General features: G+C 42.7%; 1 protein-coding gene across 1 annotated transcript in view; it reads right to left on the bottom strand.

Moving 5' to 3' along the window:
* lrpprc (leucine-rich pentatricopeptide repeat containing) overlaps window positions 1-18,624 on the bottom strand; it is a 49,712-nt gene that overhangs the window by 9,642 nt on the left and 21,446 nt on the right. The window contains exons 23-30 of the mRNA XM_034552212.1: window positions 17,974-18,181; window positions 13,824-13,948; window positions 11,122-11,228; window positions 6,530-6,598; window positions 6,198-6,288; window positions 5,517-5,659; window positions 3,637-3,793; window positions 2,451-2,577 (exon numbers count right to left, since the gene is read on the bottom strand). Coding sequence (XP_034408103.1) covers window positions 2,451-2,577; window positions 3,637-3,793; window positions 5,517-5,659; window positions 6,198-6,288; window positions 6,530-6,598; window positions 11,122-11,228; window positions 13,824-13,948; window positions 17,974-18,181 — 1,027 coding nt within the window. The remainder of the gene's footprint in view (window positions 1-2,450; window positions 2,578-3,636; window positions 3,794-5,516; window positions 5,660-6,197; window positions 6,289-6,529; window positions 6,599-11,121; window positions 11,229-13,823; window positions 13,949-17,973; window positions 18,182-18,624) is intronic.

The raw sequence follows: 18,624 nt of genomic DNA, 5'->3' as shown, positions 1-18,624 counted from the left end.
TTGCACATAAATAATTTATTATTGTAACCATCATCGTGATATATATTGTTATGGAGATAGGAAATGTATTTAGTGCCAATGAGGATGCTAAAACGCTGAACACCATCATGTCAATGATGACCTTGTGAGCGGGTCAGCGTGCAGACGTTTAGCTCAGAGCAGCGCTGAGCCCAAACAGAGCGGCTCGAGTGGCTCATGTGTGGTATCACTGTGTGAAATGTAATCCCAAGTTGGATTGACCGTTACAATAGTATGATGCAAAAATCCATATATACGTGTGAAACCGCAGATACTGTACTGCACCACAAATATCTCTGGCTTCTTAGTCGTCGGCACAGGGGCCATCCTAAGGCATCGCGTTCAGAAACTCATTAGACTTTACACAGACGGAGAGGATCAACACATGAGCCGAAAGACCGAAGACGGACAGAACAATGGGAACAAACGTGATTGACAGCCAGTCTGAGCCTCTTGTAAAGCGCTTGCTGTAAACCAGAAAATAATACAGACATCAAACAGTTGATTACTTCCTGCTGAGCCGCTGCACGTGTGCGTTTTGTATATCCGTGTGTGGATTTATTTGGGAGGATGACGCCAGGACGGGGCCGGACGCCATAGTATCGAGGCCCCTGACTTTCCGCCCCTCGCCATTCGCTGCCCTCCTCCTTTTCAAAACCTCAATCACGCTTGCCTCTCGTCTTTTTCTTCTTCTCCCCCTTCTTTAAATTGTTATTATAGCCCTGCAACTAGATTAATCCGTCCGCTCAATTGAGCATCAGGCTGGCAATCCTTATCGCCACGGCGACGCCAGGCTAAGCAGCATCCGGCAGCCGCTGTGACAGGGTCACCGCGGAGATTGGAGCGGTAACAGGGTCGCCGACGGATTGCCGTGGAGACCAAGCAGTGGGGTCAGAATTATTCTCATCGGGTGGGAGAAAATCTCTCGAGGCCGTCTCGCACTCCCCCCTCCCCCCACACACACACACACACACACACACACACACTCTCTCCTTCTCCTTCGAGGGGTATTGTGCTTCAGCCAATGAATCCAACATCCACCCCTTCCCCTCTCTCATCACTCTCTCCCAATCCCTTAATCTCACCATAAGCACCCCGCTGCTCAATTCTGTACAGATTACCCCAAAACAAACACACACAGAGAATTAATGCCTATAGCGTCTTCATTAACCTCCTACCTGATTAAATCTAGCCCACCTCGCCTCCCACACTTTTCCACGTTCAGCTCTTTTTAATCTCCTTCCTTTCCTCCACATTTCCATCTTCCCCCGACTTTCCTCTCAGCTCATTTCACTTCTCATTTAGAGTGCAGATAAACAAAGCTTTTATCCAGGCGGGGATGCCGTGAACCAATTCAAACAGAGACTGGAGATGGGTTATCACTTGTATTGCCTTGCGCTTGTTGAAACAGGCGTTCAAAATTGATACGATTATTTCTCATAACATAAGAGAGCGAACCATGTAGGGAGCAGAAAACAGGGGAGAGGCCGATAGTGTAATGGGTGTTTTTTTTTTATACATGTTTTTCACTCCATTTCCCTATAAATTAGTAAGTGCATCTCTTCGTTTTAGTGAATCGTGTCATTTATTTTAACACTTTGCTTCTGTGTTTTTTTTGCAGCGAGAAAGTGATACAAAGACGGGGACAAAAGAAGATAAAGAAAGGAAGGAGATTACCTAAAAAGACAAACCGAGAAGATCAGCGCTGCACTAAGCTCAGATCTCTAATACCTCTGTCTGTCTATCCATTTGTCTCCAGGCTCAAACCCTGATATGGCCCCCGTAACACAACAACACATGATACATTACTAATTGGAAGAAGATTGATGTTTTTGCTTCCCAGAAAACCAAAATTAATCTGTACACCCGAGTGTGTGCCTGTGTGTGTGTGTGTGTGTGTGTGTATCTTTGGGCTTAGTAAGAACCACTGTCCATATCCAGCAGGGCTGAGTACGTTAGCACACAATCAGTTTATAATCCTCATGTCTATCTAGGAGATGGAGTTTTAGCCTTGGGTGACCTGGTGCAACTGACTGAGGAGACGGGTGAATTACCGAGTTGTATTTGGAACCAAGACACACTGCTGTGCAGTCTGTGAGTATCTCACAGTATTTATTCTCATACATTAAGTGACAAAAGGTATGGGTCCTTGGTATTTTGATAGAGATAGAGCGAGAGATAGATATAGAGATATTTGTAGGGAGGAACAGATACAGAAAGCTGGTTATCTCAAATTAGATACCAGGACAAAATGCTAAAATTAGCACAAATATGTTTTCCCAGGGTGTTAAACCTGATAATCTGAGTTAAAACTGCTGAAACATACTTAAAATATACTGTTCATGACTGGTGTTAGAGTAGAACCTGGGATAAATATGGGTTTCTATTTTGCTGTCATTGGTCTGTGCAGAACGAGATGTGAAGACACTCACATGTCCTTGACTGCCATGGCGTCCTCAATGAATCCCTTGGCCAACAGGGCACGGATCAGTATATCGTAAGGGGCGGGGCCTAATGCCACACCCTTTCTTTCGGCCTCCTTCACCATCGAAAAGGCTTCTGTAGAAAGAGAGGACAAGAGAAAGAAAAAATTAGTCAAATATTGGACAGGATCAAGAAAAGCTGAATTTGTAGAGAATCTTCCTATTGTTGGATTAATAGATTAATCTGCTTCAACAAAGATGGCTGCAGCGTCTTCATTTCACTTCAAGCGAATGTATATTGAATTTGGTGATTCTTGCAGCAGGTGACTACAAGTTTGAATTCAGTTTGAAGCTCCATCAATAATATAAAATGTTGTTTATATTAACACTAAAGCTGTGAAGGCTTTTAAGTATTCTTCAACTCATGTACAAAACCATTTCCACCTTGAAACTGGGAGGGGATGTGTCCAACAGGTGTTCTAACTTTTCAAAAACAGGCAGTCAAATGATTCATGCTTAGGTGAGAAAGCAATGCAGGGTTACACCGTCAATGACCTCTAGGAAAGATTGTCCAAAAGTGTGCGTCCTCATCCCCATATTGGAATGATAACCTCATCTCAACCCTCACTATTAAGAAGAAAATCCCTTTTTTGTGATCAAATTTGTATCAAGATGCGCTTTGGAAATTGAGAACTAAAAAAGACATAATTAGAAATACATACAGTACACATCAACTAGAAAATATGAAATAACATTATTTAAAAATAAATAAAAATAAAACCTCACTTAACACCGTTTAGCACCAGTCTGCAGACGGTAACATCTGGGAAGCTGGATACAGATCCAGTGAATTCTCTCCAAAAGACAAGTGTGTAACAGACTTTTATTCATCAAACTAGATTCAGATGAACTTTATTACGACACACAAGGACATTCTTTAGTTCCAGTAGTCCAGACATGACAGCATAAAGCCCACAATAATTGCTGTATATTTTTAATAAATTGATCAAATTTGATCAGGGCTGTTGAGAGGTTTTTCCAAATCCCTTAATGTTCAAAGATATCTTTATTGCATCTTCAAATGGAAACATTACACATCTCAGACTGGTGAACATTTTTTAAACTTCGCTTCTTGTGCGTTCAGCTCAGCTCGGTGTCATGAGGGACAACAATACTGGGACCTCTTGCCGCTTACCGTTGGCCTTGTTCTTTTTACAGAGGGTCATCACTCGGGTCTGGTATTCAGCAGCACTGTCGGCTGTGCGGAAGGTTGCTGCCGTCTTGACCTGCTGTGTGGAGACGGTTGCTGCCGTCTTGACCTGCTGTGTGGGGTCAGCTTGTTGGTACCAGGTCTGGAAATGACACAAAGAGAACACAGTGATAAACCTCAAAATTACTGCTTCATCCAGTGTACATACACATGCACATGTTCAACTGCATTCTTCAATGAACTTGTGTGTGTGTGTGTGTGTGTGTGTGTGTGTGTGTGTGTGTGTGTGTGTGTGTGTGTGTGTGTATGTGTGTGTGTGTATGAATGCAATAATGCCGGGCAGGCAGGGCAGGGTCCCCTAATGCTCAGTCACCCATGTAGCAGTGAGGGGAGGGGGTTAAGCTGTATTGGCTAGGGGCAAATTAGGTCTGGCACCCCAGGGGCAAAAATGAAAAGCGCGTGTGCGTATGAGAGTGTGTGAATGTCGAAGTGGACGAGTCAACTCAAGAGCCCCAGGGGTCACCAAGTTCATCGCTCCAGGCAACAGCAATCACTTCCTGTCTCATCATGCTTCGGGGCTGTTGGAGCACACAGACTCGCATGCAAAACAAAAGCCGAGGAGAAATGCAGCAATGCAACACAGTCAAATATAATATTATTTAAACCCAAACCCTCTTGTATTAAAATTGTTTTTAAAAAAAAAACCACACATATTCACATCATGTCCCCTTCATTCGAGGCCACATGCACATGCAGTATTTAACTGAGAATCCAGCGGCAGACATATGGTGGCATTTAGCTGCTGGCGAAATTAGTCTGGCATTACAGATTTACAGACAGATCAGGCTGTAATTCTGTTCACCAGCCAGGCGGTCTGATTGACCACACTTCAGATCAGAGCCTCAATCCTGTTTCCTCTGCATGTAATGAACAGAGGCTTAAAGAGGAGTGGGTGAGGAGGGGGCCTGGGTAGAGCGAACAGTTGATAAAGAGTTTTTTTTTTTGGAGGTTAGCTCCTATGATCAGAGGTTGTGGTCAGCTTGCTCTTTGGTAAATCTATGCCCTATGAATATAATTGGGAATGAGACCATTGGATTTCAAATGGTGAAGAGCAGCTTCAGTTATTATATGCAGCTACAATGAAGCTCCCCGTCATATCAATACAGGACCATGTAGAGTTTATACTAGAGCTACATTAACAGAATACCACATTTAGAGTTGGTTTACTTCAGCTTGTTGATAAGGTTTCAGTTATTGATGACTTATTTTATTTCTTAGCTATTATATCTCCTCTTTTTGTCTCCTTATGTTGTTTATTTTGAGGTTCCTATGTGATTTGGCTGCAGTGCAACTCTATTGGACTTTTTCAGAAAAGAGCTGTAGTATCTATTAAGGCTGTCACAATGACCGTCACAAGTTGCCACGGCGACATCTACAAATTGCTTTTCATACAATAAAAGCTCCAAAACATAAAAAGAGATTTTATTTTCAAATATTCCCATTTGAGAGGCTGGAAATAGAACATATTTGCTTGATAAATAATAATATTAAATAGACTATGTTAAGGATATAATAAATAACCACGGGTACTTCCAGCCCATTTCAGTCAAGATATAAGATAAGAAATATACAAACAGCCAACAATGTGATTTGTGTCCAACAATCAGCACTACATGCTTGTGTGTTACGTTTGACCTCAGGCACTTTGAGAGTCCACCAGAGCTCTTGGGAACCTCTTTCACTTTCAGCTTTATCTGCTTTGCTTCCCCCCCCCCTCCTTAGGAATCTCCTGGCAATTCTTCTGAATAACACATCCGTCGGATGAGCGTCACTGGGACATACATATTATAAAGCTGTGGTTTTACCTCAGGCACCTCGAAGGGCACCACCTGGCCGTTATTCTTCAAGATGTCTGCAAGCAGATGCAGGGTCCTCTCCCTTGGAATGACGTTCTCCTCCTGCATCTTCGTCCATACTGCTTCTGCCTTCTCCCAGTTGTTCGACTCCTCTGGAAACAGGAAACAATGAGGAATTAATGAAAAGGTGCGTTATCATGTAATTTGTTATGAACGCCGTGACACGCGAACCCATGTGGTTGTGTAGTCAGACCATATCGCTTATAGCTCATCACTCAGCCTGCACCCAGAGACTGATTTCAGACAATGCGCTCCATGCTGAGAGGGCAATCAAAGCACTAATCTGATCAACTGACTGATCCTCAACTATGCTGTAATTTAGGAAACACACCAACAAGGTGTGTGTGCGTGTGTGCGCAGGGAAGTCGGGTAATGGATCGACAATCAGCTTTAACACTCCAATCACAACCGTTACTGCTCTTCACTGCAGCAATCACACCATGTCTTGTGCTCTTACTTCTTACTGATCCCATTTGCTGTGTGTGTGTGTGTGTGTGTCACATACACTTATGGGCTGGGGGACAAACAGACCCACAGGTCGGAGGCCACGGCAGCAGAAGATATTGGGGAGATTGCAAACCGAGAGGAATAAAAGAACATAAACAGACAAATGAAAGAGAAGATACTTACTGCAGAGCCGAAGGACGTAACTATACATCTCATCTCTGTCGCACTCAAAAAGCTTCGCTGTCATGTCCACCATCTGCTCCAAGGACTCCATCTATGCACACACAAACACAATATATTGTATTTAAACTGGAATTGTTGTGAACTTCAGTGTGTGTGTGTGTGTGTGTGTATATATATATATATATATATATATATATATATATATATATATATATATATATATATATATATATATATATATATATATATATATATATATATATATATATATATATATATATATATATATATATATATATAAATATGTGTGTGTGTGTGTGTGTGTGTGTTACCAGGTTGGAATGAATGCATTTCTCGGCAAACCAGTGCAGGCGTCCAGGCCGTGACCTTAACCCAGGTGTCTACAAAATGGGGAAAAAAAATGAAAGAATCCAGAGTGGATGAATGTCAGTATCAAAGACGGCCACTGTATGTGACCTACGTGGGTGTTGTGTGGTGCGTCTCTAGGCCCGATAGCAATGTCACCGTGTTCCCTGATCTCAAACTGGTTATTATTGAGAATAGAAATGACCGCCAAATCAATTTTCTTTTTAAAACGGTCCAAGTTGTGCGTTAAACCCACCCCGGAGCATTTTAAAGCATCACAACTAAATCACACTACAATTAATATGAATGTAGTCAATAAAAAAAATAAGCTGAGTAACCATTAATGCATTATCTATAGAGTAAATGCCTATTGATCCAAACAAACGCATACAGCCTAAAAAAGGATTTTAAATATTGCCATTAGTTGATATATTTTAGAATCAATAGATCTGATATCAGTGTAAAGCAATGAACTGTGCCACTTAAGGCAGAAGACTAATGTATTTTCAGAACATCTTTAACTGTAAAAAGAAATGTGAAGTGCATGTTTGTGTGGCCTTAAAGCAGATGGTACATAAACGCTGCATCAATACACAGAAAACACACCAACATGTGTTCAGGGGAGTCGGGTACATGCATTCGACATCAGAGCTGCAGAGTAGGGCTGGAACTAAAGATTATTTTCAATTAGTCTGTAGGTTATTCTTCTGCTGAATAATGAATCCTTTAGCATATAAAATGTCAGACCATAGTGAAAACATCCCAAGCATTGTTGTAGCATTTTCATCCAAATCATCTTTTCCTCACACGCACAATCACCAGCTGTACATCTCCTCATTGTCGAAGTTGATTTGGGTTTTTTTCTATTATTATCTTGACTTAAATAAATTACTTATTATTTGCACCTCTTGTCAAGGCTTCGGAGCCAGGTCATGACAACAATTATCTTTAAAAAAATAGCCTATTCATATTTTATACGCTCAAACAAGCAAATATTTGGCATTTTTTAACAGATTACCAAAAGGTGTTGCCAATGGACCAATCATCAAAAACTGACATATCTTGAGACTACAGGAAAAAATAAATAATAATAAGTAACAATTCAAATACTCAAAACTGAATGACGGTAATATTGTGCTGTTCAAATATCTTGCCAATCAAAGTTTGAGTGGATTTTCTTTTTTTGCTGAGCTTGCCAGCTAAATAATGTGGATGCAAAATTACACATGAAAAAATAAAAAATAGAACATAAGAACATTTGAATTTAGGTTTAAAATATACCGACTATAAAGTCCCAACAGTCCTGAATAGTGTTGGACTTCTGTGAGATTTGTAGAACATGAAAGACAACAAAGATATGCAGATAGACAGTGTGAGGGATGTCAAATGAGGGCTGACATAGATTGATCTGCCGGCTCATGTAGCGGAGATTTAGCCTGATGTGTGGAGTGACTAGATGATTATTATCATGGAATAACAGTGATCAGGATTTCATCTGTCTCATGGGGCTTTGATACAATCTGAATAAGACCAGGATTGAGAAATCTTGCTCTTCCTCTCTAATCTGGAAAAAGAGAGAAGATCTGCCAGGAAGTTAATCTGAACGGGGATCAACAGCGCTCAATCCCCGCTGGCCTCTTTGATGGGAGCCCATCATACTGTGAGAGGGTGGGGAGAGTCAAGAAAAGACGGGCTTCATCCCTTTCTCTGACCACCCCTCACTGCCGTCATCCTTTCCTCTCTCAATCCCCTCTTCTCTCAATCCCTCCCTCTTCCTCCAAAGCTCCCCTGCTCCTACTCAGTCTTTCCCCCCCTCCCTGCCCCTGCATCCCTCCATCAGGCCCAGGCAAAGGCATTATGTTCTTACCCAACCAGCCAAAAGGGACAAATTAAAATGTGTTGCACTCACTCTCCCTCTCTCTTTCTCTCTCTGTCTGTCTAATCTTCTTAGAGACTAAGGCCCACAGTGCGAGTGCTCCATCTTTTTGCCTCTGATTCCCCTTTACTTGGTAAAGTCTTGCGGGCTCAAAGCAGCCTTCTGCACATCTACTCGCAAACACACACACACACACACACACACACACACACAAATATGTTTGGGATTTCGAGTCCGTCAGGACAAATCTCCCTAATCTGGGCAGAAAACAAAATCCTCAGAAATAAGAAGGCACATAACTTACACACACACGCACGAGTGGATCAAAAGAATGCAACAAAAACAAACCAACGGCACGGACACTCTCACTTTCAGAGAGAATAAAATGGGAAATCAGGTTGGATTATCGGGACAATCCTCACAAAACACACAGCAGAGTGTGTTACAGCCCATCACTCTGCCTCTTCTTTTGGTGTGACCTTTAGATGCTTCCTTTCTCATCCTTAGTTACATGTACACAAAAAGAAACAGATAGAGCCGACCTCGTCCAACCTCCACTTAACAAACCCTCTCCATCTCAATTCCTAATGTTCTAATTCCACTAATCACCTGGCCACTTAGACCACACACACACGGCCAAAACCCTCTCCCTAACACAAAAACACATAATGGCTCACCACTCTTTAGCAATACTGCCTAACCTTGACCATCATGCACATGCGCTTGCCGCAATAATAGGCCCCGGCCACCTGACAATCCTCTATCTAACCTTGACCATTTAGCACAAAATTGGCCACCTTTCTCGATCATTACATTTAATTAGCTGTGATTAATCAGCTGCCAATTAAACCAAACACAGCCCGAAGAGAGACACCACTCTGGACGTCTACTTGACGCTCTCTGAGGGGGGGAAAAAAGTATTTGTGTGTTTGAGTGTCTGTGTATGCATATTTGAGTGATAGATATGATTCCATTGTATTATATCAGTCGTACTTTATAATGAGTGTATATATATATATATATATATATATATATATATATATATATATATATATATATATAAATAATGAGACGATGTTCAAAACATTGATGCAAGTGAGACTTTTGCCTGATGCAATTATCACTTGACCCCGTACATCTTCATTTCAGCTTTATAGTTTTGGTTCACTCTCTTTTTCCAGCCGCAGCAGTTGTTGTTGTTTTCACAAGAAAGCTCGGGTAAACTAAATGTATTCTACCCAGTCGGCATGAAACAGCAGACAGAGAAAGTTGGCCCACTAGCTGGGGAACATAGCGGAGCCGATTGCCGACGCACACTCTGCAACAACTTTACTCGAGTGATAATATGCCAATGTTGCCAAAACATGTTTGTTGTTGTTGTTGTTTTTTTTTAACAGTTAATGGCCCTCATACCCTCAGAGTTTCTAAAATCCTGGCTACACTCCTGAATCTGCACATGTGTTTTATTAAAATAACTTTGGTTTTCACTCTGTTGCAGTCATGATATTCTAAAAGACAATTAATAATAATAAAAAAAGTAAATGTGAATTGTGTAACATTGTGACATTTCACACACGAAACACAGCTACAGGAAGCCATCACAGGTAAAAGAGCTTTATAATGAAATGTGTTTTCGGTCATTGAGGGGGTAATGAGACGGCAGTGAGTCCATGACCAGCTAAAACCCAACAGATGGGGCCGATGCAGCTGAGCTTTTGTCTCTCTAACACACATCTCTCATTGACATCAAGGACAACATGTACATCTGTGGTCCGTTTACAAGGCATCTCCAATCTCACACATCACCGGCATGTAGCCTACTCTCCGTTATAAGTAGGATAACGGCAATACAATCTAGCAGAGGGGGAACGAGAGCCACGAGAAAAACATGTCAATAATATTTAAGAGGGTTTGAAAATCCTCGAGAGGGATAAATCCCTCTTTTAGAGCACACCAGAACACGAGAGAAAGCAGAGTCAGAGTGAGGGAGTTAAGGTATTTATTTATTTTTTTGTTCTCATCCTGATCAGACAACATAATGGCCTTGTTTCCCTTTCATCTGATGTCAGGCTCATCCTATTCGTTTATTCATCAATCTCTCTGTCCCGCTATCCAGTCCCCGATCGCCTGGCTCGTTTTATCCATGTGAAAATCGCTTCTTATCTGCCCATTTGCCCCTCTCTTTTTCTCCCACTAATCTACAAGGCTTATAGCGGGAAGATATAAATATTCATAGCTACAATAACAATAAAGGGTATGGCTTTTACATAATGCTTGTCCACTGCGGCTCATGACAATCTTGCTGATGCTATCCTGTTTTTATTCAAGTTAGCTCCTCAAAGATTGAGAATCAAATTAAATATATTTATATAACATATTTTAGATCTGTTTTTGTGCGAGTTTGCATACTTGTGAAATCAGGCCCTCTTATTGTTCATTATTTACCATCATTATTTCAGTTCATTACATGATCGTGAACATTTCTCTTTCCCCTAACATCATTCAGACTCGTCTCGATTATCCCAAAGAAACACGATAAAATCAAGTTTGTTATTATTGGAACTATCTCAATATGGTTACGATACTATCGGACAGACAACTAACATGATGGAATAAAAATAGTTTGTTCATTCAAGTAACTGTTAAATAAGCAGAATCAGAAAACGTAGTGTGTGCGTTTACCTCGATGATCTTACGAGCCTCGCGGTAGCGGCCCGTCTGCAGGAATGCGAAGAACAGATCATACAACATGGTCATCTCTCCTCGCTCCTGACTCACAAAGTCCATGGCTGGAAAGAAAGACGGAAAAGACAGACGGGGAGGGAGCAGAGCAGAGAAAGGTCGAGAATAAAATGGCCTGCAAGGTGAACACACACACACACACACACACACACACACTTCATCTTTGCCTCCTGATTCCATTATTTGGCACAATGTCCCAGGCACAAAGCAGCCATATCAAGTCTGCTCTAAAACAAACACACAGGTCCCAAATGAAAGCCTAAGCTCTCATGGTAAACTTGCTAAAGCGCTCTGCTCAGCGCTACGGGCTATCTCTGTCCAACAGCTTCAGGACAGGTAACACACACACACACACACACACACACACACACTGCTATACAAATGGACCTGCATATTCAGCAAAGTGGGAGTACAGAGAATAATCCCTCAGCCTTTACTTGCTGTCATCTGAAGTCAACAGAAATAACTTTAATCATCAAGGACTAAATTGATGGTCTAAATCTAATGTAGACACGTTTGAGACCAGTAGGACTACGTTTAAGTGGCCTTTTCTGCATGCAAATCCTAATCTGAGCCTTTTGTGGAAGACGGAGACACATTTGCTCGACGATAGCACTTTTCCTCCTCAACATGCGGACCCAGACGTCGTTGTATCTGGACCTACTACCGATAGAGAATTGAGAATTATAACACTTTGAGGGAGCGCGTCTATTTTAACCGGTGCAGTTTCATGGTCTCTATTTTCAGAGACCGTGACGATCATTAAAATTGCCACCAGGAGCACAAATCTTTGCGCAAACGTACTCACTTAAATTCAAAATTAAGGCATATAAAATAAACCGAAAAGCCATCGTCGAAGACATTCATTCCCTGCCCAACAATGACGTAAATAAAGAGGAGAATAGCGCTAAAACAAGTGGTTTAATAACCACAGATAAAGACAAATCTCTCCTTTTAGAAGATGAATATAATATCATTTCGTGGCGTCACACCTGAATGAACTGAAATTAAGACAATCAAGTTAAATTAATTTTTCTAAAATTAGGTACTTTATTTTAAGATAAACATTTTTCAAAAGCTTTCAGTCATTTGTTTAAAAAAAAAACATTTTTTTATCCAGCTCTTATTGCAATTGAAATGAGAGAACATATATGTATTATTAGAGTATTAATTATATATAATTACTACAGTTCAACTTGAAAACTGATAAATAATATACACTAATAGATATTATTAAATTCTTCATTTGGTTTGAAAGTCAGTTGTTGACGACATAGACGTAAAACAACTGATAATAATTCTAATAATTATGGGACTAAATCATTGCGCAAGTAAGACATTGTTGTGATGTTCTGGACCTTTGCGTGAGGAAATCCTCTCCAACTGGACCTTGTTGAACATTAATTGAATATCTGCTGTAGACCATGACAGAAACCTCCAGGTTAAACGCATGCATTGTACGATGAACACTTTCGTGTTTCAGAGTAGTCGAGCGGTTGCTATGGTTGCCAAAACCTCACAAAAAGCCTTCATTTTATTTTTCTGTTGATGCTTGAACCCAAAGCAAGGTCAGACGTGACGAGGCATCATGTCTTTTAGAGTGCTGAAGGCCACTCCTCTTCTGTAGGTATGCATGTTTGGATGGTTTCCGTACATTTCGGCAATTATTTCTGATGGTCTCTTTTAACAGGCACTTAACATGCACTCCCAATGCCGTCGGGTCGAGTGTGCCACAAGGTTTATGTCAAAAGTCTCAAGGTTTATGTCAAAAGTCCCCTGCATTGTATGAGGAAGTGGGAGACAGAATCATTTGTTATTTCAAGATCCAGTTGTGGCGAGTTTGTACTGGTTTACTTGCATCCGTCAGAAAATCAGTGTAGAAGTAATTTTGTTTTTGGAGGGTGCAGCGCCTGACTAAGGGCCTGTCACCTCTCGGGTGGGGGTGCAGGGTGGATGAGGGAGTGGGTGAAAGAGGAGGAGAGGAGGTGGAGAGGTGCTCCACTGCATGGTTTCAACCTTTACGCACTCCAGAGCCACTTGCCCTTGCAGCACATTGAACTTGACCTTTACGCCACGTTGCCGTCAACCTACAGGGCGTTTAAAACGTGATGGTCGGACGTGCTTCACCGCGGCCCCGGTGTGAACCGCTCTCGCTCTCTCTGGTCCTCTTACACACACGTGGCGCTTGTTGCGTGCACAAACACAGCAAACACTTTGGATTAGCTCTGCCTAACACAAAGAAACGAATAGTTGAAAGAGTCAACCCGGAGAAGTTTGAAAAATACATATGTGAACAGCAGTGACAGTGTCAACTGCAATTTGAAATTTTAATGAGGCCTTTTTGACATAATCCTTGAACAAAAATCATGACTCTGGGGCATCCTGGTGGCCTCTGGCTTAAGATGCTGACCATGAACATGTCATGCACATAGAAACATAAATCCAAAAGATTGATTGAAATACATTTTAGAAAAAAAACGGCAAATTTGAGAAGCTGCTAAACCTGCTAATGCTTGACTTTTGAATAGTTCTTTTGTTTGGTAAACTACTGAAGTTATTAATAAGCAAAAATTGTCAACAAATATTGGTATGATTTACCCATTTCGATGGATAACAAAAAGACGACTGTACAAATGTGTCACCTTTCTGCAGCAGTTCGGTGTCTCCTTTCTCCACCAGAGCAACAATGATGTCGTGGATGCGAGGCAGGTGGTTGTAGTGCTTCTGACACTCCATTGCTGCTTCTAGAGCACCGGACAGGTCCTTACTGTGTGCACGTGACACACACACACACACACACACACACACAGAGAGAGAGAGAGAGAGGGAGAAAGAGCGAGTTAGGAGTCAGGTTCATCCAGTCAGTCGTGTACGGGATTGTGTCGGTAAAGAATAGAGAGTATCATGGGTTGTTAACCCCGTGACCTCCTATTCAAGCACTATGACCCTCGGCAACAATGAAGGCCTTTGAATTCATGACAGCACAACTGTATGCGATGGTGCCTTTTGGCCCCAATACATCATTCTCACACAATCAGGCACGCTCTCAAACACCTGTCGGCGAGAGGCTAATGTCTCTCTGGACAGGCTTTTAGAGGGGAAGCAATACAACAGACAAAAGGGCTCCACTGATCTTTAGCCTCTCTGCTCTGCTTCTCTTGCACCTTCCAACTTCTCACTCTTTTGTCCTCTCCAAACCTCTTTAACCTCCCCTCATTTCCTCGTCTCATTTCCCTTACCTCCTGGTCCTCTCCCTTCTTCATTCTCCCTTTCCCCTCACCATCTTCCTTTTGATTTCATGCTGTCAGCTCTCACTCCCCATCAGATGACCTCGCCCCCCAGCTGAGCAATTTAGCAGAAAGCAACAACATTAGAGTCCCCGCCCCCAGCACCGTACCACCAGCTCGCTCCCTTCGTCTCATGTCATCCTTATCTTGCTCAATCTATCCTCCGTCGCTTTGCCCGTCCCTCCCCAGCGGCCGAACAAACAAAAGAGTGCATAGAGGGAGGATGAGTGCGCCTGATGGAGTGATAACAAGAAAAGTAGAGACTGAAATAACGAAAGGAAGCAAGAGAACGAGAAGCTGAGAGACAGGCGAGGGAGAGAGACCACTTCAATCCCCTCTATTGTGACAGCGCTGCCATCAATCTGTTGATTGGGTAATTACCATGTCAATCACGCAGAGGTCAAAGCAGATAGGGCACCTATGGGGGAGGTAGGGGGCAGAGTAAGTGAATGAGAAACAGACGGCTGGACAGAGCGTGAGAGAGATTGAGAGTGAACAGGTATAATTTCTGAAGTGTTTTCTCCTCGAATCAATTAGACAAGTGGATAAGGGAAATGTGCCCAAAAAGACCAACAACCCGGAAAGAGAGAGAGAAAAAAGAAAACAGGAAATGGTATGACCTTGAGTTCAGCTTCTGTGAGGCAGTAGCAGAAGAGAGAGATGGAGGGAGGAGGAATGGAGTGATTAAGGTTGGAAGGTAAAGAGGTCCGCTAATTGAAATGAAGAGGGACAACATTATTCAGCAGCGCCAGTCAAGAGGCAATTCAACCGCACAACAGTCTGATTGAACAACACAGAAGAGAGACGAAGAGACATTTGAAAATGAGAGAAAGAGTGTGGACGTAGAATGAGACAGGAGGGGGAGAGGGGTACACAATTAACAAAACAAGACAATAATGCGGAAAAAAAAGTGCAGAAAGTTTGGAATTAACGTAATGTGGCTTATATGAGCCATTACGATAACTGTTGTGTTGCTCATGGCTTTTTTACAATTCTACACGTTGTATCCAAGTCATGTTTGTTTCTTCCTGCCTATATGTCCACCTCATTCTTTCCTTCATCACGCTCCTCCGCACAAAGCTACTTATAATCCCTCCATCCTAATGAGACATCTTAAAAAAATATAACAGAAACACACATCCCATCAGTCTTTAAAAAAAAAAAAATTTTTTTTAAAAAGAAAGCCTGGCGTTGCAATTAAGCCCATCTGCCTTCCTCCCCTCTCCCACCCATCCACCCCCCAAAAAAAGAGCTAAGGATGTCGAAAGATGGACAATTTCCCCTAGGTACAATTTAACTGTCACTTTGCGTTGCCATTTACTGCGGCGCACAGCCCTGTTAATGTCCTCAACTTTGCATGTCAGCCACTTTCCAGCCAATTAAGCCCTGAAAAAAAAAAAATTATGAGCGCTTTGCTCAGTGGAAACCTGAAGGATTAGACAAGGAAGCTCATTTTCCCTCATCTTATTCCCCCCTTCTCCCCATTTTTCTCCCTCTCCGTCCCCATCTTTTGTTCGGGGGAGATCGGCTGTCCTTACATGGGGGAGGACAAGGCGTCTGTGTATCGAAACGCAAATGAGACTACGATCCTGACACCACTAGCCCACATGTGTTTAAGAATGGCACTTACGAATGTTTTACGTCAGTACACACAGGTGGATGCTCCCGTGATGCAGTTGCCTAAAAAAAACCTACATGCCTGTGTATGCGTGTGTCAATGTCTCAACACTTCATAATGCCAGCTCTTTATTTTGTTGGACGTATTAGCATTTCCTGTCACTTATCCCTTCAATAGGGAGTTGGCAATCCGGGGCTAGCGGAGTAGCAGGTTAGCCCATACGACACTGAGCGGACGGGCTTGAAGGCTAACGGGGCGGCGCACATGATGGGCTGTCAAGGGCTAATCTGCCGGAGAAGTGTTCATTAAGTCATTAGCACTGACGCAGCAATGAGACGGGTGCAGGCGGGAGTGATGCCTGCTTTGTCCTCTTTTATCGCTTCCCTCTGTCCCTCCTCCTCCCGACTGCGTTTGTCCCCCTGACTGACGGAATGAAGAGGTGGAGACGAAGCGATGAAAATAAAAGATAAAAGAAAAAGAGGAGAAGAGAGCGGACTGGAACTGGAGTGCAAAAGTAAAATGTCGTGGTACTCAAAATCTGCCCCCGAGGCTTGGCTGAATCACTGCAGGAAATCACGCTTTACGTTCCTAAACATTTCACACCTTTTTTTTTTTTTTATTTTTTAGAAAAGACCACATTATAGAATGTTTTTTTCAAGACCAAAAAGTATCAACGCCTCTTTATTGTCATTGATGGCAATGAAAAGGGAAAATGCAGTTTGAATTGCGGACAGAAAGCTTCATGTATGAACTTGTTATCAACGCGACCATTTTCGAGGCTGGAAGCGATGTTTTAAATACCAGCAGTTAGCTTGTTCACTTGTGTTCATTAGTGTGTGTTCACTGCGGTATCATTTGGAGAAAGTACAACTGGCACTTGAATTGTGAACACGGCTTGCGGTAAGCCACCGTCGTGTGTGTGTGTGTGTGTGTGTTTGTATTTGTGTTTTGGCGGCTGTTGATGACCCAGGAGTAAATTAGCCTGCTAATCTCACAGAGGCAGTGATTAACGAGTGAACCTGAAAACACTGTTGGTGCCAGAGACCAGACTTACAGCAAAACAAAAAGCGACAGGGGAGAACGTGTGTGTGTGTGTGTGTGTGTGTGTGTGTGTGTGTGTGAAAGACCGTTTGAGCATGTGTATGCATGAGCTTCATGCGCAAAGGGTCTCTACCTCCACTGCAGCATGCACACTAGAGGTAAACAGTGTGTATGAAAGCATGCGTGTGGTGGAGGGCCCCTAACGGTGCACTGCGTGGCTGTGGTAAATCCAGCAATTAGTGCTCTGTACATAATTAACATGCTAATGAGTTGATCTACTTAAGAGCTGCTCTGACAAAAAGAACACACACACATCCTGAATAGAGTTGAGGGGTGGGGCAATACCAGTGACCCCATAGCCAGTGTTGGGTACCGTTCATTTGCATATTTGCATTATGGGAAGGAGCATTGATGGCCATCTCTTCCCCACCCCACGCACACACCTTGGAGTACAGCAGTGTGTGTTTCAGAAGATCAGGGGTGGGGGCTCATGGGAGAGGTTGCAGCTGGTGAATCCTCTAACAAACAAAATCTGTCTCTAACACACACACCCCCACACACACACACATCCTCTCTCTGTCTGAATCGCTGACCCAGAATGTAACCTCAGCTATGATCATAGGGAGGGATGAGTGACTCATTGAGACACACATACATACACACACCTGGCAACTGGATTTGGCAGACACAAATCTGGCAGACACAAATCCGAAAACAAAAGTGAGCTGGTTGTGGCTACAAGGAGTGGAGAACTTCAGCCATAAAACTTACCGTAACACAAAATATAATTATTGAAAAAAATAAAATAATGTAATCTACAAGGGCAACACATTCAATTTGTTTTACCTGTCCAGGTAGGCAGTAATCAGGGGCGAGCAGAGATTGGTGGTGGGCTTGGCCAGTCCGAGGGTGAACATGGTGTCCTGCAGGCGTCGGATGGCGGGGACGCCGCCCTTGGCCACCACGGCGTTGAGCATGTGAAAGAGCATGGTGGCGTGTGTGTCATTCAACAGCACCTCCTTCTCTTTCATCTCCTTCAGGATGTCCACAGCCTCTGTGATGGATGGAAAGAGAGATAGAGACAGGCATGTTCTCGTCAGTAACAACTCACCACGTACGATGCTTTGGTTCAACTCAAAAGATGGAAGTGATTTAGAGGTGAAGATGAAAGGACAATTACACATTTTTAAAAAGGAGGCGAGGGGAAAGGGAGAATATGCAGCAAGATGAGGGAACAGAAAGCGAGAGATGGAGGGAGCTTGGCTGGGAGAATAGTAGGGTGTGTGAATATGATAAAAGGCCCCTTTAGCTAATTCCATGTGGGGAAAACAAACCCATATTAAAACAGCATTTTGCGCCCAGCGGGGATGCAAATCCAACCCCGTATAATGCCAACTCTGCGCTAATTGCTGCTTACGGTTTTCTAAACGAGACTACAATTACCGGACCCCTACAATGGAGGCCAGCTTTTTGCCGTGGCCATGTGGAAAGCACTTG

The sequence above is a fragment of the Cyclopterus lumpus genome, chromosome 15, assembly GCF_009769545.1.
Source record: "Cyclopterus lumpus isolate fCycLum1 chromosome 15, fCycLum1.pri, whole genome shotgun sequence".
NCBI classification, from domain to species: domain Eukaryota; kingdom Metazoa; phylum Chordata; class Actinopteri; order Perciformes; family Cyclopteridae; genus Cyclopterus; species Cyclopterus lumpus.
Note: the sequence above shows the minus strand (reverse complement) of the source record. Positions and strands in the feature narration are given on the sequence as shown.